This window comes from Penicillium waksmanii (assembly GCF_028829765.1).
Source record: "Penicillium waksmanii strain IBT 27052 chromosome Unknown utg000009l:1.0-4314994.0:1.0-4318279.0, whole genome shotgun sequence".
Classification (NCBI taxonomy): Eukaryota; Fungi; Ascomycota; class Eurotiomycetes; order Eurotiales; family Aspergillaceae; genus Penicillium; species Penicillium waksmanii.
In genome coordinates, this window is record NW_026643255.1 from 2,403,846 (window position 1) to 2,425,939 (window position 22,094).

A 22,094-nucleotide genomic window follows, 5' to 3' on the forward strand; every position below is an offset into this window, starting at 1 on the left:
TCAATACACATTGAACATGGTGCTTTTTAACGATCTGCTCTTCTGTCCCTGGGAACTGTAATTACAAGCAATGGCAGCGGTAGATCAGGGAACTGTAGATAAGCAGGAAGCGGTGCACCATGGCTTTCTTTCTTACTTTGGTCTTTGGCTCGTCAACCTTGCCAGCAAGGACGCGTCTTGGGGCCACCACTCACGGCCAGAGATGAAGACATCTATTGAGGCCACAAGTCCCTGACGTAGACACCATGTATTAGCGAGAAGACATTGCAGCCCAAGTAGAAATAAGTTGGATCTCCGAACCTCACAAATCATGTGCTGGACTCTACCTCCGTCGCCAAACGCCATCTCCTTTTCTCCTTTACTCCTTTTCTCCTTTACTCCTTTTCTCCATTGGAGGAGATTCAGGATCCGTCCGGGGTCATGGCGCGGGGTAGTGGCCGTCCGGGGTAAGACTGGCCGAGCCCATAGCCCGCGGATGAAATGACACCGAGCCGTGTCTGACTCTGGGATTCGTCGGGTTCTTTAAAGATCGATAATATTTATCTTGGGTCCTGTCCCTCCCCCCCCTCCCACCAAGCATAGTATTCCACAGAGATAAAGCATCATGAGTATCCGATTTCATGCCGGAAAAAAAGCGTTCGAAAACATTTTGAACGGATCACGTTTGCTGAACATTTGCCCGCCGTACAGCGCTAAATAATAATTTAATAATTAGCGCTTATCCTCTTCCAGCTACTCGGTTAAATTTGCTCGCTCATTATGATAGGCTTGACAGGATTGAACCACACTGACAGGGAATCAAAGGGGGCGGATTTCAGAGTGCACAGAAAGAAAAAAAGCTTGGGACGGGGCTCAGGCTTGACTCGCTAACTGGAGGAGGGAGGATCCTGGACTCCTACGACCCCAAGCAGGCAATTCTCCGGCGGATAGAACGCCACCGTACCACCATATTGCCACTTTAGTAGACCCCGCAAAGGAACCAGTACATTTCCTCCCGGCTAGTACCTATCAGATTACTTCGCTCGACAAACAATCAAGTGACGCTGCTACCGTAGTGCCCGGGGGAATGACCGCTATGAACGGAGATTTTGGGTTGAGGAGGTCAAGGTCCGGTGTAAGCTTCACTCAATTACGCTAAGATCGGGATCACCACCACGAGCGTGTTGTCGCAGGTATAAAGATCTGAAACCCCCAGTCGTGCCTGCCTCTCTTTTGTTCACCCATTTCTCTCAGAAATCGTCAACATGAACGACACCACAGAGAAGCCCTCAATGTCAGAGGTCGAGGCGCAGCCCAGCTCCCCGGGCGGACCTGTTTACGATGTCGGCGAGAAAGTCGACTACGACAGAGCGGGTGCCATCAATGCCGAGGAGGCCGAACATAATATGACTGTGATCGAGGCTGTCAAGGCCTATCCCGCTGCCAGCTGGTGGGCATTCGTGATGTCATGCACCATTGTAAGCTCTTGCCCATGATGGGCAGATCATTTCTCTAACGTTGCGATAGATCATGGAGTCATACTGTGTTTTCTTAATGGGACAGTTCATAGCCACAGCTCGATTCGCAAAGGATTTTGGTGTATACAGCGAAGTGGCAAACGGGTGGATTATCGAAGCTTCATGGCAGTCAGCATTCCAGTGCAGCGGGCCCATTGGTGCCTTCATCGGTGTATTCGCCGCAGGTCCAATCACCAGTTGGATTGGATACCGATGGGCAACCATTGGCGGTCTCATGTTTTTGAACGCCTTCATCCTCATCTTCTATTTCGGCACCAGCCAGGGGATGTTTTTCGCATCCCAGGTCCTGGAAGGCATCCCGTGGGGCATTTTTATCGCTAATGCACCCGCCTATTGTGCCGAAATTGTGCCAATGAGATTGAGAGCTCCAGCGACACAGATGTTGCAGATGTTCTGGGCTATTGGGGCGATCATCGTCGGTGGTATCACTTACCACTACCAATCCAAGGATGACCCGTCAGCGTACAGGTTCGTTCGCTCCCATAGTTGCCATCGAGAAGCACTGTACTAACAGCCATCCCAGAGTTCCCATTGCACTCCAATGGATGTTTCCTACTCCCCTCGCTATCCTACTCTTCCTTGCGCCTGAATCGCCTTGGTGGCTCGTACGAAAGGGCCGTCTGGCCGAGGCAGAGAAGGCTGTCAGACGCCTTGGACGCGCGAGTGCAAATGATAATCCCGCTGACGCAGTCGCAATGATGCGTCGCACGATCGAGCTCGAGGCCACTGAGAAGAAGCCCAGTCTCATTGAACTGTGGAAAGGTACCGATCGATACCGCACATTGATTGTGTGCGGTGTGTACGCATCGCAGAACCTGACGGGCAATCTGATTGCTAACCAAGCGGTTTACTTTTTCAAACGTGAGTCCAGCCTTTTCCTGCAACCTTATAGCAGACTAACACCAGCTCAGAGGCCGGCATGGCAGACAACACCGCATTTGCACTTGGTCTCATCACTTCTGCCCTCCAGTGGATCATGGTCATGCTCTCTTGGGTCCTCACCACATACCTCGGCCGACGCACCATCTATGTCTATGGTCAATTCATCAACTGTGCGTTCTTGGTCGCGCTCGGTATTGCGGCTTCAGTTGGCATGAGTACGGCGTCTAGCAATGCGCAAGCCTCACTCGGCTTGATTGTATCCGTCCTATTCTGCTTGGGACCCGCCCCTGCCTCATGGGTCATCATCGGCGAGACATCTTCCGTTCGTCTCAGGCCACTGACAACCGGTGTTGGACGAGGTGCCTACTACTTGGTCAATATTCCTTGCATCTTCCTTTCCAGCTACATGCTCAACGACGACAAGTGGAACCTGGGCGGCAAGAGCGGCTACATCTGGGCTGGTACCGCCTTCGTCTGCACCGCCATGGCTTGGCTCTGGGTTCCAGAGATGAAGCACAGATCTTTCCGTGAGATCGACATTCTGTTCAAGCGTCATGTCCCGGCTCGCAAATGGACGCAGACGGTCATCGATATCCACGATGATGAGTAGATGGAAATTGCTGTTCAGAGAAGCCTGAGTGGTACTGCTTGTGCAGCAATGGGCGGTAGAGATGAGTTTCTTACTAGATACTTACAGGTAATTATTTTCAAGCTGAGTTGAAGGGTGAGAATCAAGGCTGAATATACTGCATCTTCGCTCTCGTCGGTAATGGCCGCTACAGTACCAGAATTGCTGTATATCTTATTTAAAAGGCTAATACCATGTGATGTAGGATAGGAATGTCTGGTTTATGTATACAAGCTTTCTGCCCTCGCTTTGCCTGTAAGGGCAATCTAATTATGTAAATTAAGTTATGTATTGGACTACTAGTCTGTACTAGGTTATATGCCCTAGTCAACTGTGCTTAGTTAGCATAGTAGTAGATTAGTTATTGACGCACCGTACCTACGTAATAGACAGACTTATGCCTGCCGACATTATATTGCACAGGCCTATATTAGGAAATAACACGAGTGGATCAACTACCTCCAAGCACTTATTGAACGCAAATCATCTACTACGCATAGTGTCTTGCTTATATGATTCAACCATAATAATTGTAGAAATTTCATCGACGATGTGTGCATATTCGCACTGAGTGGGCCATGAGAAGTAAATATTGCCGGACTCAGATGAATTTATATTTTGAAGATCCCCAAGGGGTCCTATATCATTGGTCAGGCGTGGTAGCAAATAATGGCTAGAGGAGAAAAGTTCCACAATGCTGAAAAGCCTCATGTGGTCGGTCGGTGATCCTGGGGATATAAGTATCATGGACAGAGGCCCTTCAATATTTTATATAGGGTCGAGTAATTCAGAACAATTTTACTCGCGAATATCCTCTGGCCTTGAAAATTAAGTCTCTATCTTGATCATCTTCATCTCTGCCTCTTATGAATCAAACGTGGTAGCCAATGTCTCGTACCAGTAGTCTCAATACTCGCCCTCATCTTTGACACATGTTGGCGACTAGGGAATTTGACTTCAGCACTTGGGCAATCGTTGTTTTTTCTCCCCAAATAGGCGATTATACTAGGTATAACTACATGATTGAAATCTAAACTATTTGATTTGCGGCATGGGTCGCTCAACCTTTTCATAATCAGTTAACTTTCGAAGTCAATATGGATATGTCTCTGAATGACAAGCACTACAAATGCATTTATTCATCCGGGGTAGAAAATCAAATTTTGCTTTAAAAGAAAAGTCGTCTTTCTAGCTTCCTTCGCTTCTGTACTGCGACCATGAAAGGTCGCATTCTTGGTGTGGGAACCAGTGGAGCTTTCGTTGACACAGGTGATTGGGTCCAAGTTCGAGATTTAAGAAAGACGGCTCGTCTCGATAGTGTGGCTGGTCAGTCTTGAAGAAGATTGCTTCTTGTCATCGAAAGATGGGTGCCGCGACTCTCACACTCCAGATCATCCCGGGCATTCGACACCCCCAAGACTCAAAGCGAGCCCCTGCCTCTATCACATACGAGGCCACTTTTCTGAACGTAGCAAGGATATGCTCCGTATTATGAACCCTTGACGTTCTTATGGAAATTTTGACTTTCCGAAACGAGTAGATTGAAGCTAATGACCTATTTCTATCCAAGCCCGAACTAGCCCCTAAAGCTAAAAACCCGCCTGGAGGATCATCCTAAAAAGTTCAAGGTCTTTTTTCGCATCCTCGGCACCGCTTTTAGGTGTTTTCCCGTTGACAACAAAATCATAGAGGTCCAAGAGCTCCAGGGTATATGGATCCTCGTAGGTTTTGCGAATTTTCCTCTCCTGGAAACCGTCTCCAATCTTTTCACGAATTAGGAGAGTAACTGGAAGCCCTTTAATGTAAGGATTATCGAATATAACGCGTACAGTCTTTCGTGGAGATGCCACTTCAATGTGCGCACCGAAGAAGGGAATATCAGAGAGACCCGATTCATACACAACCGGAAAGTTATCGTAGCGGAATAAGACGCTGAAAATTCGGGTAGTGTGAGAACTGCACCGGCAACGCTCTGAGGCATTCCAATGATCTCCCTCATGGCCATAAACTATGAGCCCCAAGGCTGCGAAAGTTAGCTTCTGTTGGAAGTGATTTGGTGACAGCAAAAAGGACTTACACCCCCAAAACCCTTAGCATCCTCAACGATTGTAGAGTAACCTCTAACACGAATTACTTATCATTTATAGCCTGCTCGTATATGTCGGCCTCTTTGTTGGCTCGATCACACGAATCTTGCTTGGAGAAATCATCGAAACGCTGGGGATGTGCCTGATTGCGATACTGCAGTCGCATTTGGTCCAATCACATCCCTAACGCGAACATAAGTAATTATTTCCATTCTTCCAACATCCTCGACTGCATCGAGAAAAGCAGCCGCAAAGCGACGCATGGTTCCCACGAAGACCTTTCCTTTGGAAATCTTTTCAGCCTCGATAAGTCGGTCGATATAGCGCAGACAGATCGATGCAGGCTTCTCAATCAAACAGTACTTCTCATTTTGGAGCGCAAGAATTCCCTGCTCGACAGGGTATGCATCTGCATTTGTGATCAAAACAACATCCACGTCAGGAGAAGCACAAAGTTCTTCGGCACTGGCGGTGGATTTGGGCGTTTCGCCAAGGACGCGTTGTGCACAATGGCGCAGAGATTGCTGAGAAATATCGCAGAGATATGTTGTTCGGAATCGATGAGCGAGAAAATTGATATTGGGAATATGTGCAACTTGAGAAATTTCGCCGCAGCCGATGATTCCCACATGGAGTATAGGATCTTGCCGAGTCGAGCCCATTCTTTCTCGCAGGTTTAGGTGAAATTGTAAATATCTATCCCAGAAACCTCCCTAGAAGCTCTGAAGGCAAATCGATAACGACTTAATGATATTTATTTTTATATTGACCTTTGCCATGAGATAAATCCCAAAGTCAAATACATATGAAGCTTCCTCGCCGAAGACCCACTCGATAGCGATCTCGCGGGGTTGCGGAGTTCGGGGTGCTTAGTCCTCCCCGGGGAGTCTCGGCAACAAACAGACATCTACATCTACGGGTAAACCTCGGGATACTTTGATTACCCCACTAGAATAACCCGGCCTTGGAAAGTTAAAATCAGAGATGAAATATCAATCCGTCACATTAAAAGGGGCTCCAAACCCCTGCCAGGAGGCTGCTTGAAGGCATCACGAGTCGTAAAGCGACTATCCAGCCTCAAGTCACGTTGTTTTCTCCCAATAACTACCGCCCGCCTGAAGCCACTAAATAGTCTCACTCATTCGCCATGACGAATAACGAGCTTCCCGCTCTTCGATGGGGTATTGTTGGCACTGGCCTTATCTCGTCATGGTTTGTAGCCGATTTGACCATTGACCGAGCGAACAGAAGGGCAGACCACACCATCCAAGCCATTGGCTCCTCATCGGTACAGAAGGGTCAAGAATTCGCAAGTCAACATCTATCAGGCCATACGCCGGCCATCTACGGAAGCTATGCAGAGCTATACAATGATCCCAACGTTGAAATTGTCTATATCGGAACGCCTCACGCCTTTCACAAGCAGAATGCTCTTGATGCCATCCAGGCGGGGAAACACGTGCTGTGCGAAAAGTCTTTCACTTTGAATGAGAGTGAAGCGAAAGAAGTCTTTGCCGAAGCGAAGAAGCACAATGTATTTATCATGGAGGCAATGTGGACTCGCTTCTTCCCTTTGGTGCAGAAGTTGCGACAACTGATCCATGTGGATAAAACAATTGGCGACGTTCATCGGGTTTGGTGTGATTTTGGCTTGCCTAAAGATATTGCCTCCTCGCCGATTACTTCACGCTACAAGGACCCAGCGCTCGGGGCTGGCAGTTTACTCGATATTGGGATATACAGTTTGACTTGGGTGATATTGGCTCTAGAATCCAATCTACGGACGGAGACACCTCAGGTCCTTGCGACACAGAAAATTGTGCATCATGTGGACGTCGCAACATCTGTTTTGCTAAAATATCCCGACGGGGGACAAGGAGTCGCTACCAGCACTTTCGCAAGTAAGACTCCCGCCAACTTTTGTCGTATCGAAGGAACCATCGGCTCGATTGTGGTCGAGGGATTGGCTGCGTCGGTCCCTGCATCGTTTACAATTCAACTGCGGAATGAGGAGTCCCAAAAATACGAATTTGAACGACCAGGTCGGGGTTTCTACTGGGAAGCTGATGCAGTTGCCATTGACATCGCAGCTGGAAAGACGGAGAATGATATTATGCCATGGGATGAGACAATCCGCATCATGCATCTCCTAGATGAGATCCGGCGGCAGGGAGGCGCTCAATTCCCGCAAGATTTAGAATAACTTATCGAATATACACTCTGGACATATCTTTTCACAACATAAAATGGACCTCGTAATGAGATACAACTAAAGTCTGTGCTTAGGCCTGACATCATCTTTCGTTGTCAGAATATCTAGGATATTGATTTGTTCTTTTTCATACCCAATAACATTAATTCAACATTCATTAGATAGCCTATCCGAGCTATCGGACAAAAAGCCATGAGGGGTAGGAACCTTTCTAATTTAAGCCTCCTTTCAATCCTATTCGTGCAATGCCAATCAGGCCCACAGCTATTTCTGACAATATCCCGCTGAGGATCAATTTAAACCAAAGCGGGGGCTTTGATAGTGAGCTTGCCTTCCTTGTTCAAGGACGTGGGATATCCTGCCGTGAATGGATTCACCGACCATTCCTCTACTATGCAATACACCAGACTGCCGATGACCCCATCATGCCGCAGATAATGCCACTTGCTCAAGAATGCCTCCGCTTATGTACCGAGTGGCAATCCAATGTTCTACCATACCATCTTCATCATGGGACCTGGTATCAGGCTCGCTCGTCAGCGATTGCTGCTTTTAGGAGTGGGAAAATCGAGATGCTATTGGACTGGAGACATACAGTTCAACTTGCATTGAACTGCTTACAACACTGGGCCAGAGATGGTTCAGATATTGTCCAGGCAGCTGACGTTGTGCAGAGTTTATTCCATATGACCTAGAGACATAAATCTAAGATGGGGGTCGCACTGCTATATATAATTCAAAAAACGCGGCCGACATAGTTACTACCTCGGCCCTTATATTCATACTTCTTTGAACCTTGACTTAAAATGGAATTACCTACTAGTAATAAACTAGAAACAATAATTTGCAATTATAGATAATGTGATCCATTCAAAGGGGCTACCAATGACTCAAAAAGGAGAAGCCAGATTGTCAAACAGGAGTTAGTCCAAGCATGTGGTTACAACGTGGCCTCTCCGCCCGGTGTTAAGTCCGATCCGCGATAACCTCACCTCTCCACTTCACTCTTGCACCACCCCCATCCCCAATTCATAACCACATTCGCTCTCCACAATGGTAAGTCAAACCATAGCTTCATCTCCAGCATGTCACCCATTTATTAACTTTACTTCTAGGCCCAAACACCCCAACAACGACGCGCAAACGACCGCTTCGCGAAGAGCGAGGCAGCCAAGCGCGGTCGAGGACCGACCACAAAGGCCCCCAAGCAGTCATCAAAATCACCCCTCTCTGCGGGTTGGGTTGGTATGTTTACACAGATCACAGACAATCTGAACCCAAAGCCTCAAAGCTATATTGCAACACCCCAGCAACTCCCAAACTAACCTATTGCTGTTCATAGTTGTTCTTGCCTTTGTCGTCTGCGGTGGTCTCCTTATGGAGCTTCTCCGGGTTGTCCCAGAGCTGTGGTCAACCATCGCCGCCATGTTCTCGCGCATCACCGGATAAACACCCCAGAAATGGTGGTCGCCTCGATTTAAAAGATACCCCAACCACAATCCCAACCTCCCTTCCCCGAACCCGAAACGGACTCAAACAACCCTTGGTGCTGTACCTCTCTACCTCTCAAACCCCCTGTCGCGACCGCGTTCGCGCAATTGTTCCGCTCTCCGCCCGCCACATCACCCGACAATCCAATTCAATTCAATCCTGCCCTGCCAACAACGAATTGTCAGGATGATATGATAACCTATGTGACGGGTTAGACAGATGGACAAGATGTTTGTGTGAAGTGTGAAGTCACCCTGTGGGAATCTCGAAATTTGTATTATATGTTCATGTTCTAAACCATCCTATCCTATCATTGAGGTTCATGTTCAGATGTCCTCTTTTTCCTCCGTTTCTTCTTGTCCTTCTCGGGTTCACCCCCCTCAAGTGTCGTAGCCTTCTTCTTGCTCTTCTTTTTCTTTTTCACAAGCTCTCCCTCAGCCGGTGTCCCTTCTAATCCAATCCGCTCCGACGCCCGCTGCATGCGCAGACGCACCTGTTCTACGTTCTGCATCGCTTCCCTCATCTCCCTATCCCCATCATCACCCGCAGAGACAAGCCCGGGCTGTTGATAATCATTTCTCTCCAGAGTGCTGGAATCAACTTGAAGCAAACCCCGTCTGTTGCTGCCAGCGCCACTATTACCCCTCGGGGAAGAAGAAAGGTCTTCAACGCCTAACGTTTCATCGGCCGCAACCTCCATCCGTCTGGAATGGTGTCTCCGGACCTCGGGAATATCACGACTCGTAAGGCTCTTCCCCGCGTCGTCAAGTTTCAGGTCGATGATGGGAATGTTGTCGATATCTAGACCGCCTTCGTGAGAGGCTCCTGGCGTGGATGTGCCAGAAGAGTTATTACCCCCGACAGGTGCAATGTAGAATGGGTCGTTTTGATAGCGTTCCCGGCGTTCGGCCTTATGCCCTGTAGCGGTACTTCCCAAGACATTCTGATATGAGGTGTCGAGGTAGCTCGCCGCGGTGGTTAAGTCATGAATTGGCTTATTGGCCAAGGCGGGCGGAGGGGCATCGGTAACGTAATAAAAGTCCTGCAGTCCGCTGTGTGAATTGCTATCCGATAGCGAGCCATTGTTTAGACGATCGAATAAATCCGGTAAATCATCGTTGAAAGGCTCATCCAATCGTAGACTAGCAGAGAGCACGACCTTTTTCTGAGCATTGAGAGCAACAGGCTTTAACTCCAGCCCCGTAAACAAGCTTGGAATGACTGAGGTGAGAAGGAACGGCACTTCTTGTCCCTCGGAGCGCAATGCATCAGCACCCAGACGAAGCACTTCTAGAAATTCAATGGCTCGTTCTTGAACATCCAGGTCCGGGTGTGCTGCCAGTGACTCAAGGAATTCGACAACGCGAGCGAGGAGAAGAGACATTTCACTCCTCCAGCTGTCTCTGGCCTCACAGTCTCTATTAGCCTGGATAAAGACCTTGGGTATAGCCTGCAGAAATAATTGAAGAGTTTTGGCAGGCAAAGATACATTGGCCCCATCGATCAAGGATTGCAAAGTCCGACTAGGGCTTCGAAGATATTCCGCATATTCACCAACGACCCAGGAAACAGGGCCCAGGACGTCATCTCCCACACTCGAGCCGACAGGGAAGAGGTGTGGGCGGTTATCAATCAGCAACAGGGATTCAGCAGCCCTGCACGCTTCCATGCGTACTCCTTTGACTCGGACCGCGATGTTACGAATCTCCTCGCCGATGCGGAATGCCACGGACGTTTTGATGGACGAAGACTCTTGAGCTTGGCCGGGTTGGGGTGCGTTCCAGTAGTCATCCACTTCTGCCAGTGGAAGAAGGCCAACGAGCTGGACTAGAATATTGACATACCACTCAAAGTCCTCGATTTCTGAGTAATTGCTCTGTGAGCAGATGTCAAGAATGCGATGTACGACCTCGGTCCGATAGTCATTCGGTAGGACCTTGGCAGACTCTGTGCTGGTCGTGGGTGCGTTGTTTTCTTCGAAATCTTCATCTGCCACACCGGACGCGTCTGCCGAAGCTGAGAGCGGGGCGAATCGAAGTTGCTCGACGAGACGATTGACCACTTCCTGAAGGGTATCACTAGTGACCATTCCCGCAGCGAGCTCTAGGGCCTGTAGTCGGATTGATATATCTGCATCATCCAGGCACTCCATGATGACGTCCTGCTGCACCGATACTAACGAGGGGTGCGTTGTGACGATCCGATTTAATGCGAGAAGAGCAACATATTTAACTGTATCATGAAAAATGGTGAGAAATCGAAGCAGATGGTTATAGGATGGGAGCACTCACGGTTGGGATCCGAGTCTATAACGATCATGCCGCGAAGTTTGCCGACGCAAAGACTGGCAACCTCGTCTCGTTCTTGCAGATTATCTTCTCCATCGAGAATGCCACCTTGGATAATGCCATTGATACATTCATATAGCAATGACATGGCCGTTGTAGTTTGAATAATATTGGTCAGCGGTCGTAGAAGCTTTCGTGTTAGTCGCGGCTCCAAGGGTGTTAAAGTTGCAAACTGTTTGGAAGAGGTCAGACAGTGCCAAAGAAAGGAACATTCCGGGAGAATGGCATGAATTGTAACTTACGAGTTTGATGATCTTGATAGCCATCCAATTATTACCGCTATCCACGAGAAGCTCGAAAAGCCGCGGGGCCAAGGGGAGAAAATCATGCGGACGTCGCCAACCAAGCTCGCATACAACGTTGATTGCAGCTGTGGTCACACTGGCCTCTTCTTGATCGTCCATAAGATGGTCCTTTATTCTTGGCCATGCCAGTTTCAACGCCTCGGGGTAAACCAACGAGATTCTGTAGAGGGTAACGATCGTTTTCTTGCGGACCACGGGACTGGAATGCGAAAGGCGAGATAAAATGTCGGGAAGTAGAGACATGGAAAGTGATGGGGTGATGATATGTGGCAGCGTCGCCAGTGGTAATGATAGTCCGGGAATACTGGGTGACACAATGTCCTGCAATGAGTGAGCCAAGATGACACTTTAGAAAGAAACCGTGATAAACATTAGAGGCATACCTTCTTGAGCATGTTAGTTGCCAGCATTAGGACCTCTGTATCCGGTCTAAAGCTCTGGACAGCTCCGAGGTAGCCGACTCGTTTCTGAAGATATTTTGCCGATGACATGACCTCCAAAACATTGAAAGCCGCCCATGACATATCATAACCGAACATCTCGAGATATATGAGTTTCAGTAGAGCTGTGGCCTTTTTATCTGCACGTAGAATGTATATTCAGTATACTTGGTCGTGGCGGTCGGGGCGGTCGGGGGGCGGGACACAGTGGCGCATACCCATATCCTGTGATTTGATCTCAGCCTTGCATTCGCGCAAGGCATTCTGAATGTATTCATCTTCTGTGCCTTTATGGTTCCGAAGACCTTTGATCAGGTCATAGAGGGATTTCTCGAACCTAGAGATTGCGTAGAGTCATGTTAGAAACCCTCGAACTGAACAGAAACAGGCCGACAATTGACGCCGATGTCGAACTAGTCATACTCACATCGTGTATTTTATCACCCGCGTGGCGGAGCGCGAGTCTCAAGTGTGCAATCCTCAAAATATTTGTAACAGTTTCTCTCCCCAGAGCAGAACAGCATGGACTGCACGAGAGCTCCTCAGGAATGATCACACACACTATGGGAATGGGAAGCTCCGCTGGGTTGACGTGGGGAGCCGATAAGAATCACGGGACCGTGTATCGGGATTCCCCACCGGCACTCGGGGACATTAACATTCATTAACATTGGCATTGACGCTGACAGCTACACCTTCGTCCTCTTCCTCCCCAGAATTTCTCTACTCAATTGCAGCTTCCCAGATCAATATGGGTGCCCCTGTCGACGTTCGCGAGATCAATGGATCCGATCTGATGTCTGCCCTCCACCTGGCCCAACAAGCCCCGGCCATCCTCGGCCCCAATCCTACGAAAGCGACGACATCAACTACGGGTACGGCGGAGGAATACAGACAACTTGAACAGCTTTTCCTTGCCTGTCTACGAACAGGCGATGATCAGTCCGCGCAAGCATGCCTCGATCGACTCAGCCACCGCTTCGGCCCTGCCAACGAGAGAGTAATGGGGCTCTGCGGGTTGTACCAGGAGGCAACCGCCAAGGATCGTGCAGCTCTAGAAAAGTGTCGCGAGGAATACGAGAAGATTTTGTCCGAAAGTCCAGTCAATGTGGTTCGTTCTGGTCCTTGTCAACCTCTTCAACCGGGGTCTTCCTCGCCTACCCTAGGGTAACCTTTTTGCTAATCTGTCATCACTGGCTAGCCCATCATGAAGCGGCGAGTGGCCCTGCTACGCTCCCTCGACCGACCCACCGAAGCGATCGCTGCCCTGATCCAACTACTAGATGCCCTGCCCACCGATGCGGAAGCCTGGTGTGAACTGGCCGATCTATACCAATCCCAAGGACTGGGTTCTCAAGCAATCTTCAGCTTGGAGGAAGCGTTGCTGATTGCTCCCAACGCCTGGAATGTATGATGACGACCTGACCTAACCTATCTTGCTTGCTGCCTGTCAGATTTTGATATTGACGAATATGCAGATTCACGCCCGGCTCGGTGAGCTCCTGTACGTCAGCTCTTCGGCTCCCGATAGCGACGCATCGCGACTTGGAAGTAAATCGGTGCAGCATTTCTGCCGGAGTATCGAACTTTGTGACGACTACTTACGAGGATTTTATGGGTTGATCCTGGTAGGCAGTCCCACCTGACCTGATTTCTCGCAGCCTGCTGACTTTGACCTCTTTTTTCTTCTCCTTTTCCAGGCAACTTCCCGAATGCTCGAGAACGGACACGCGGATGAACGCCCATCGGACCCAACGGTCGCCCCCAAGAAAACGCTAGACCAGTTGAAAGGCTTTGGTCTCCAGCGGCTTGGAGAGATCGTCGAGTCTCGATCGGTCGATGATCAGCATTGGGCATCGAGTCGCAGTGAGCTGATTGCGGCCAAAGAATTGCTGAATCGGTTTGCGTCTTCATAGTTGGGGCTCTTTAGGGGTTTTTTTGGTTTTTTCTTCAAATTTCTTTTTCTGTTCATCCTCATCTTCTACCATTCCCAATGTTGTTGCGCTCCTGTACCAAATACTCTCGTGGATACCCTCACCTATTATGCCAGTTGTCAAATGCAAAAAGATGGCCTAGACCAAATGGCAGCCTCCAGTCTAATTACACTAAACCCCCACCCTGCATCTCACATGGCAAGTACATACAGATGACTCGTCTGATCCCAATTCCAGATCGTTCTACAAGTCTCCGGTTGAGTATGATTGGGCACATTCGGGCAGCCGATCCATCTGTTAGACATCGGAGTTTACATTAGATATGCAAAGAAAAGGGAAAAGGGAAAAGGAAAAGGAAAAAGAAAAATAGGAAAAATAGGAAAAATAGGAAAAATAGAACCAGAGAAAAAAAAGAGAAAAGAGAAATAACATGAATCATACAGTAGTCCTGCCCTACACTTGTCAGTTGGTTACACATCATGCCCAACTCAGCCCAATAAAAACGGCAGTCGGGCAAAAACACCCACACTTCAAAATCTGCTTCTTTTCCCTTTCTTTTCACTTTTTTCCCCCTGGACTTTTGGTCTTTTTAATTTTTAATATTTTATACTTTTGTCTAGTGGTTCACTGTAGTCAAACTACTGCTTGACTACTTGACTATTTTGGAACTAAGAATCCTTTACGCAAGGGGATCTCTGAAGTCTAAGACAACTCACAATCTAGCGGGGCTCTTTGTCAAAGAGTCTTTTCTTTTCTTTCCCCCCCCCGCGTCTGCCATTCTTCAACCCAAAAAAAAAGGAACCATCACAACAACAACACTCCACACTCTTACCACCCACACCACCAACCACCACCTTACCCTCCTCGCTTTGTCTAGGCGAAAGAGCGAGGGTATCTGTCTGATCCATCTCTATATTACTTACAATTATAGAGTAGAGGCTCTACCTTTATGACGTATGTTTTGACCGAGTTCCCCTCTTCCCTTCCCTTCCCTTCCTCCCCTCTCTTCTTCTTCTTCCCTTCCTAAACTTTCCCTCCTTCTTACCCGCATATACCACAATCCCTCCTTTCCCACACCCCCTTTCTTCCTTTCTTCCTCTTCTCCTCCTCTCCTCCTCTTCTCCTCCCCTTCCTTACTGACTCTGCCCTCCTCCCCTTCAGGTACAATATCTCGATTGGGCGCCTAGATCCGGACGAGGACGATCAGTTCCTGACGGACGAGGAGGACTCCTCGGGTGTGCATGTCGTTGCGCCGTCAATCCCAGGAAGCCATGATCCGGAATATGACGATTGGGCGGATGTGCCATACCCGGAGGATTTAGTAAAACCTTCCGATTCAGCATCTCGACCACGAACCTCCCAACGCAACCGCTCGATCCACGGTTCGCGCTCGGCTTCGGCCCGTCGACCACATTCGCGTCGACACATGGAGTATCCCTCTTCTCGAGCCCGCCAGCGGCAGGCTTCTCCAGAGTCTGCCGGCAGTGGTGATTCAGAAGACTACGCCGCCCACTATGAGCAACGACCTCGCGGTAGCCGCTGGCCACAAGCCCCCCAGGTCCCCCCTCCACCACCCAACAACAACTATGCGCCAAGCGCTGCCTCTGGCCAAACCTTCAATGGATATCCCCCCCGGTGCCCATCCTGGCGCTGGCTACCCTCATCCCAATGGCGCTATGCCGTCAGATTCGCTCATCCGACAAGTCAATCCCGGGGCTCAGCCATATGGCCACCCTTACGGTCACCAATACCCCCAGCCCACCCCTCATGGGCCTCCTCCCGGGATGCATTCATTCTACGCGCAAGACCCAGCGCATCGACAACACCCCTCCCGCCAGCCTCCCCCGGCCCACAACCCTAACCAACAACCATTAGTATACCCAATGGCCATGCACGGCACGCCGTCGCCATACGGTGGCTCGCCTTTCCAGCACGAAATGGTTCCCTATGGCGCCAATGGGTACTACAACTACCCCCGCGACCCGCGCGACCCATACGCAATGATGGCCGCGATGCAACAACCGTCTTATTTCCCACACTTCCCACAACATTCCCCGGTTCCACAACCTGAGCCAGTTCCGACTCCTGCACCTGTCGCGGCTACTCCCGCGCCAGCTCCGGAACCCGCACCAGCACCGCCACCAGTCGATACATCAAAGGACGAGGCAATCGCACGACTCGAGAAACTCATTCTGGACCGCGAAACCAAAGAGGCCGCAAAGGCAGCCGAAATTGAACGACAGGCCCAAGAAGCTGCCGCCGCCGCAGCGCAACTTGCCCACGATAGGAAAATCGCCGGAGAGGCCGCCGCTCTTGCCCGAGCAGATGCCGAGAAAAGAGCAGCTGAGGATGCTGCGAAAGCTAAAGAGGAGGCGGAAAAAGCTGCGGTGGTGGCTGCCGCGGATGCCGCCCTTGCTGCTACCGCTGCTGCTGCAAAGGCAGCAGCAGATGAAGCGGCGGCAAAGGCAGCCGAGGCTGAAAAGGCCGCCGCACCCAAGCCACCCGCCGAGAAGAAGAAACCTATCAAGTTCAAAGATGCTGTGGGAAGGAAATTCAGTTTTCCTTTTGAGCTTTGCGCGACATGGCAGGTAAGAACCCCCTCCGCCAAACCAACCTTTTCAGGGAAGAATATAAGCTAACACACTTGAATGATCAGGGAATGGAAGATCTAATCAAACAAGCCTTCCTTCACATCGAAGTAATCGGACCACACGTCGCAGAGGGCCATTACGACCTGGTAGGCCCAAACGGCGATATCATTCTCCCCCAAGTGTGGGAGACGGTAATCGAGCCCGACTGGAGCATCACCATGCACATGTGGCCTATACCCGAGAAGCCCAAGGATCCCGATCCACCTCCTGCCGGAGAAGCCCCCGCTGAACCTGCAAAGGATGCTGCGTCGCCTGGTGCGGAGGCGCCGAAGAAAGCTGGTAAGTTTTCCCTATGATTTATGCCTTGGTATATACCCATTATTCAAATCATGTCAGACGCTGACAATACAAACCACAGCTCCCAAGAAACCTCGTCCCCCTCCCGGCCAGCCTGGTGGCTTTGCGAGCTGGATGATGGGAGGTCGGAAACCTCCTAGGGGAAAAGCAGCTCCTAAAAAGCCTGATGCGGCTCCGGCTGCTGCCCGGCCCCGGCCCCGGCTCCAGCACCATAGTTTGGTCTACGATACACAGAATTATGGCTTAGCACATGAGAAAACCTTCCTTCCTAGGTCCACTGTTCAGCAGAGAACTTTCGTCTTTGTTGAGGAATTATCTCCCCTTTCTTCAGGGCAATCAGTCAACTCTAGGATCGGGGAACCAGTCACTCCTCTTTAGATGGCCGTGGCCGAGCATTGTTGCGAGTCATATCTTATCTTCCTTCTATATCCGCAAGCCTAGGGTGGGCTTGGATATCCGTTTGTCGGCCTCGACCTCGGCTCTTCGGGCCTGTGCGGACCGGAGCGCCATCAGCTTCCCAAGGGAAAGCAGAGCAGAAATATGGGATCAATGGATGAAAATGCTGGATACCGGACTGGACCGGACTGGACTGGATCAATAGGAACAGATGTCCTAGCTTGTGATTATAATCTCACTTTGACAGACCAACCCTCATCTAATCCCCGAAGCGCAGATATAGATACATGATTGGATTGCTCTGCAGGCCTTGGGGTGGAGAGGGGAATTGGTCAAGCCTCTGAGAATGTCTGGTCTGGGTCTGGATCTTGCTGAGCCAAGTCAAGCCAAGCTTGCCGCCTGTCCGTGTGATCTGGCCTGGTCTGGTCTGGTCTGGTCTCCACTACCATCTACCTCTGATCTGATCTGAAGATGCGATGCGATGCGACGAATCAATGAATTCTGAAATACATCACATTACACTACACTACTATGACGAAATGAAAATGAAGTACCGATTGAATATATCCCTTTGACAGTAATAGTACTAGTACTAGTATGTAGTAGAGTATCGTATATTGTAGGGCTGTGCTACTGGATGCTAAGCTAAGCCAGGAGAGTCGAATTCGTGTCGGAGTCCCATGACTCAAGATCGAGATATTCCAAGATGTAGATAGCTCTGAGAGAATCCATCCACCACATGACGTTGACGTTATGTTAATCCAACAGTATTGTTAATTATAGAAATCGAATCACTACTGAGGAAGAAGTGGCTTCCACTCAATAGATTCATTCGTGCTATCACCAAGGAGATCCATCGTGCTCGTCGTACTTGCGCCGTTCATGCGTGCTGGAGTCGATGGTGACGAACTCGACCCCCCTGCTTGCGGCACCTTATTCTGAGAGCTGAGCTTGACCGGCTTGCGCGGAACAGCAGGTGGTGGTTTTGGAGCTGTTGAGTTTCTCTCTCTCTCGATGGGGGATTGTGATGATGATGACAATGATACTTCACTACCGAAGGTTCCCTGTCGTGGGGGAAGACCTGGCGGGTTTCGGCCAACAGGGGATTGTGATGATGATGCTTCATTTCCAAATGTTCCGGTTGCCTGTCGCGGGGGAGGAGCTGGGGGTTTTCGATCAAGTTGACTGGATCGACGAATATCCGGCTGCTGTATCCAATCGGGCTCGGCATCTTTTATGAACGGATTTGAGGAACGTTGGCCATTTGGCACGAAGCCTTCTCCGGGGGGGTTTGATTGTTGCTTTCACGGGGACGCCTAGTAGCGATGTTAGCCAATGTTTAAGAACCCTAATTGTGTCTCCCAAGGAAGGAGGACCAATAAAATGTTCTCAAAGGGGCGACTTACCTTTATCTAGCCACCACTTACTCCGATCAGAACTAGCCGGCGGTAGACCTGGGGCAATAGGGCCCTGAGACATATTCTCCTCATCATCCAGATCCAAGAGATTGATCGAGTCGGAGAGTGCATCGCGCTGCTTTTGCCCGTAGAGTTCACGGCGTAGGGAATCCTTGAGTCCGTGATCGACAACATCAACCTGGCAATCGAAGCCTGCGAAGACGGGTCTGTGATCTGATATCCTCAAGTCTGCGACGTTGTATTGTGTTTGGCGCATGTTGGACCCGCGCCAGAGGACGCGGTCACACCACGCTGGGATGCGGGATTTTTCGCTAAGAAGGGTGAGCTAACGTTTACTTTAGGGACGGGGAAAGGGGGGGGCCTTACGATGTGTCGTAGATATCAGTTCCAATGTCATACTTGTACGTTGGCGCAAATCCAATAGGTCCTTCTGAGTAGAACTGGAAGGCCCTGCCAGCGATCATTTGTAGGTTCAACTATTTCGTTCATTTGTTAGTCAATTAATCCTCCAGGAGAAAGATTTGATGATAATATACCTGATCATTGTCATAGAGCTTCTGGTAGTCGCGCTGCGATATCAAATCTCTCACGATCTGATTACCCAAACCAATGCGGTAATTGAAATCTCCAAGCCAGACAACCGTGTCGTGATCGGCAATAGCCCGATTTTTCTGAAACCGCAGTCCTCGATCAATGGTCTCGTAGTCTCTATTTCTTTCGTCGTAGTTTGCAAACCCAGCTGCCAGATGAGCTGTCACGAAGCAGATGCTCGTGTTGGAGTATTCAAAGCGAATGGCACAGCCTCCTTTATTTCCAGCAATTCCAGACATGCCAGTCTGCAAAGCGGTTAGCTACACATTGCCAGGTAGGGTTGAGTAGAAAGGGAACAGCTATTTACCTTTTTGACGGTGCCCTCAACATTCTTGATATCCTTCAAAGCATCTGCTTTCACATAGATCATCAAAGCAGCGCCCACAAGCTGCCCACTCCTTAATAGCACATACTTGCTGGTCCCATTCATTTTAGAGCGTTGATTCAAGCAGTCTTGAACAGCCCTCTCCCAAACCTTTCGCGTACCCGGATCCGTAGACATGATCTGCTGTGGACTCAAATCCACAATTTCTTGAAAGCCCACAGCAAATATCGTAGGCTCTTCCTGGGAATCCATTGTATCAGGGAACAGCCATGGCGAAAGATCAGCACCCGGACCCGCATCTCGACCATTAACATTAAACGTGCCAATCCACATCCGAGTATATTTGGTCGATGAATATTCCGAAGCTCGTCGATTCAGTTCTTCGGTGACGAGATCGTTCATCGGGTCATAGAGGTGAACCGGGATCTGATTTGCCAGACGGCCTAGAAGAATATCGATAGTTCTTTGCCTAGATTTATCAGTGAAGTTGTTGACATACAACCGCGTTGCACTTTTTCGTGCATCCGCCAGAGCTCCGGCCAGAGACATCTTCCCATGACGGGTAAAGGATGACTTGAGAGCTCCAGTGCCAGCATAAATCTTCGAAAGTGCGTCGCCATTGTCGGCCCACAGGGTCGAATGTCGCATTGAAAGTTCCGAGCTAAGCCTGCAGCCCTGATGAGACAGGAATGATTCCAGTGCCATTGCACTGATTATGGTTTGGACGAGATTTGTTCGGTCCAGACAATCAAGGCAATTCGTTCGAAAGACGCCATCTTGCTGCAAGATCACAGAGGAAGCAGGCGCACCACCTTCTCCAGGACGGGTGGTATCCTCAGAGAGGAAATAAGCAAATCCGTCTAGAGAGTCTGCTAGCTCATATTTGATCGCGCTACTGGCTTCATAACCAGCAGGACCACGCGTCTCTGCGAGAAAATCATATTCCGTCACTCGGAGAAGGCTATGATGCTCGGGTTTGAGCGAGCCCTCCTGCGAGTCCTCCTCCTTTTGGCGAACCGAGCTGCGTGCAATATGTTGTCGAAATTTAGCCGACAATTCCGCTTCTCCTGATCGGGTCTCGCTGAGTAGATTGACCACGTGGACTGCTCCATAAGCCAGTTCGAGAGTTTCAAAGTGTTGATTGAAAGCATGTTGTGTCGCCTCGCTTGATCGTGTGATTTCAATCTTTTGTTGGCCTGGAATAAGGCCTGGAGTCTGTTCCCAGAAAATTGGAATTGAGCCTCGAATTTGTGCGTAGGAGAATGCGATTCCTGGAGGGACCCAAAGAGTCACTTCGGTCTCGACAAAATTGGCCACATTGCCATCATCATCAATTCCACGGGAGTTGAATCTCGTTCCAGCTCGTCGTGACGATTGTCGCGAAATTATGGTTAGGAAAGAGGGAAATTTGCTTCGTATTTGTGGAAGAATCGGGACCGTTGCAGGGATCTTCAAGGTACTGGCATATCCTCGAATCACACAAGTCAAGAGCTGCGACGCGTCAAGTTGGGCTTTCTCCGAAGGCGGCAAATGGCTGCGAAACAGAAGAAGTGGGTTTATCATGTATGAGTTCCACAGCATATCCTCATCAAGTGAGTCAATATCAAACGCGGCTGATTTGTCCGAGCTAAGACCTGGTTAGTATCTCTTGATTTAAATCTCTTGAAGTAAAGGATTGCTATGACAATACCGGTCTTGCAGACGATCAGTTAGATTGAAATCTAAACTGTAGTAAAAGCTGCCGTCGCCAAGAAGCTTTTTCAGAGCGAGGAATGGATGTTCTGTGACCATGTCCTTTCCCTCGCGGTCTTCGGCTGCGAATTGAGTGTTGGTTTCGTAGTCCAGACCATACTCGTATTCCGAGCGATTCAGGCAATCTGCAGTTGTAAGTCAGTAAGAATGGTGGAAATATACATTTTTATTTTTTTTGCACGCACAGAAGTCTACATTATCGATCCTCGAAACAGATTCTCCTGGCCTCACAGAAGCCGCTTGTGAAGAACCGGTGACCACACAGACGAAGACATCATCGCCAAGCGTGATCATACCAAGAGTTCCATGCCCGGCTCCCAAAGAGCGATAACCATCGAGATCCACGGACGAGATATTTGCGAATTCTACCTGACAGCGTGGAGGGGTCTTGGCCCCGGTCCCGGCGGCGCTATAGTGGAAGATCAAGGCATGATCGGTAGTTACCAGCGCAATTGTGCGTTGAGGCTGATCTCGACAGAGAACCCGAAGATTGAACATGGCGCGGAAAATGAGATCGGAAGTCTGCCCCGCGCACCCTCAATTTACCACACGCGATGCCAGAGGCTAAGCCCCAGTTGCCCAACAATGTAGCCCAATGGCTCGTAATTCCATGCGTAGCACCGAAGCCACCACAGCACACCCAAAGCCCGAGAATACTGTATAATGGACTAAATGCCCAACGAGTCAAGATGCGAATAAGAATTGTGAGTTGTGGCAACGGAGTATTGACTGGGAGATACTCGCAGTCCGATGCCGATACCTCCAAGTGGCCCAGCTGCGGCTGAGGCCCGCGCCACGGGATTACCTAATCTTGTGGAGC

The 22,094-nt window shown here is 49.7% G+C and overlaps 9 protein-coding genes across 9 annotated transcripts; 6 read left to right on the top strand and 3 right to left on the bottom strand.

Moving 5' to 3' along the window:
- Positions 1–1,244: 1,244 nt before the first annotated feature.
- On the top strand, positions 1,245–3,009 carry N7481_011245 (putative MFS maltose transporter; the record flags this gene model as incomplete). Its single annotated transcript, XM_057270464.1, has 4 exons — positions 1,245–1,457; positions 1,507–1,985; positions 2,041–2,378; positions 2,429–3,009. 4 exons carry the CDS (start codon positions 1,245–1,247, stop codon positions 3,007–3,009), a joined length of 1,611 nt encoding a protein of 536 aa, XP_057117638.1.
- Positions 3,010–4,616: 1,607 nt separating this feature from the next.
- Positions 4,617–5,776, bottom strand: N7481_011246 (Gfo/Idh/MocA family protein; the record flags this gene model as incomplete). The annotated part of the gene is made up of 3 exons (XM_057270465.1): positions 4,617–4,959; positions 5,162–5,268; positions 5,336–5,776. 3 exons carry the CDS (start codon positions 5,774–5,776, stop codon positions 4,617–4,619), a joined length of 891 nt encoding a protein of 296 aa, XP_057117639.1.
- Positions 5,777–6,261: 485 nt separating this feature from the next.
- N7481_011247 (Gfo/Idh/MocA family protein) lies at positions 6,262–7,317 on the top strand (the record flags this gene model as incomplete). Its single annotated transcript, XM_057270466.1, has 1 exon — positions 6,262–7,317. One exon carries the CDS (start codon positions 6,262–6,264, stop codon positions 7,315–7,317), a length of 1,056 nt encoding a protein of 351 aa, XP_057117640.1.
- Positions 7,318–8,379: 1,062 nt separating this feature from the next.
- N7481_011248 (RAMP4 family protein) lies at positions 8,380–8,775 on the top strand (the record flags this gene model as incomplete). Its single annotated transcript, XM_057270467.1, has 3 exons — positions 8,380–8,382; positions 8,442–8,571; positions 8,669–8,775. 3 exons carry the CDS (start codon positions 8,380–8,382, stop codon positions 8,773–8,775), a joined length of 240 nt encoding a protein of 79 aa, XP_057117641.1.
- Positions 8,776–9,127: 352 nt separating this feature from the next.
- N7481_011249 (putative AP-3 complex subunit delta) lies at positions 9,128–12,331 on the bottom strand (the record flags this gene model as incomplete). Its single annotated transcript, XM_057270468.1, has 6 exons — positions 9,128–11,049; positions 11,109–11,337; positions 11,408–11,791; positions 11,854–12,042; positions 12,079–12,247; positions 12,297–12,331. 6 exons carry the CDS (start codon positions 12,329–12,331, stop codon positions 9,128–9,130), a joined length of 2,928 nt encoding a protein of 975 aa, XP_057117642.1.
- A 330-nt stretch (positions 12,332–12,661) lies between these two features.
- N7481_011250 (uncharacterized protein) lies at positions 12,662–13,081 on the top strand (the record flags this gene model as incomplete). The annotated part of the gene is made up of 1 exon (XM_057270469.1): positions 12,662–13,081. The coding sequence occupies one exon, from the start codon at positions 12,662–12,664 to the stop codon at positions 13,079–13,081; it is 420 nt and encodes a 139-aa protein (XP_057117643.1).
- Positions 13,082–13,117: 36 nt separating this feature from the next.
- Positions 13,118–13,826, top strand: N7481_011251 (uncharacterized protein; the record flags this gene model as incomplete). Its single annotated transcript, XM_057270470.1, has 2 exons — positions 13,118–13,318; positions 13,611–13,826. 2 exons carry the CDS (start codon positions 13,118–13,120, stop codon positions 13,824–13,826), a joined length of 417 nt encoding a protein of 138 aa, XP_057117644.1.
- Positions 13,827–15,358: 1,532 nt separating this feature from the next.
- N7481_011252 (uncharacterized protein) lies at positions 15,359–16,791 on the top strand (the record flags this gene model as incomplete). The annotated part of the gene is made up of 2 exons (XM_057270471.1): positions 15,359–16,432; positions 16,501–16,791. 2 exons carry the CDS (start codon positions 15,359–15,361, stop codon positions 16,789–16,791), a joined length of 1,365 nt encoding a protein of 454 aa, XP_057117645.1.
- A 1,191-nt stretch (positions 16,792–17,982) lies between these two features.
- On the bottom strand, positions 17,983–21,772 carry N7481_011253 (SacI domain and endonuclease/exonuclease/phosphatase family protein; the record flags this gene model as incomplete). The annotated part of the gene is made up of 7 exons (XM_057270472.1): positions 17,983–18,467; positions 18,595–18,917; positions 18,973–19,082; positions 19,143–19,442; positions 19,505–21,149; positions 21,213–21,399; positions 21,460–21,772. 7 exons carry the CDS (start codon positions 21,770–21,772, stop codon positions 17,983–17,985), a joined length of 3,363 nt encoding a protein of 1,120 aa, XP_057117646.1.
- Between the last annotated feature and the right edge of the window lie 322 nt (positions 21,773–22,094).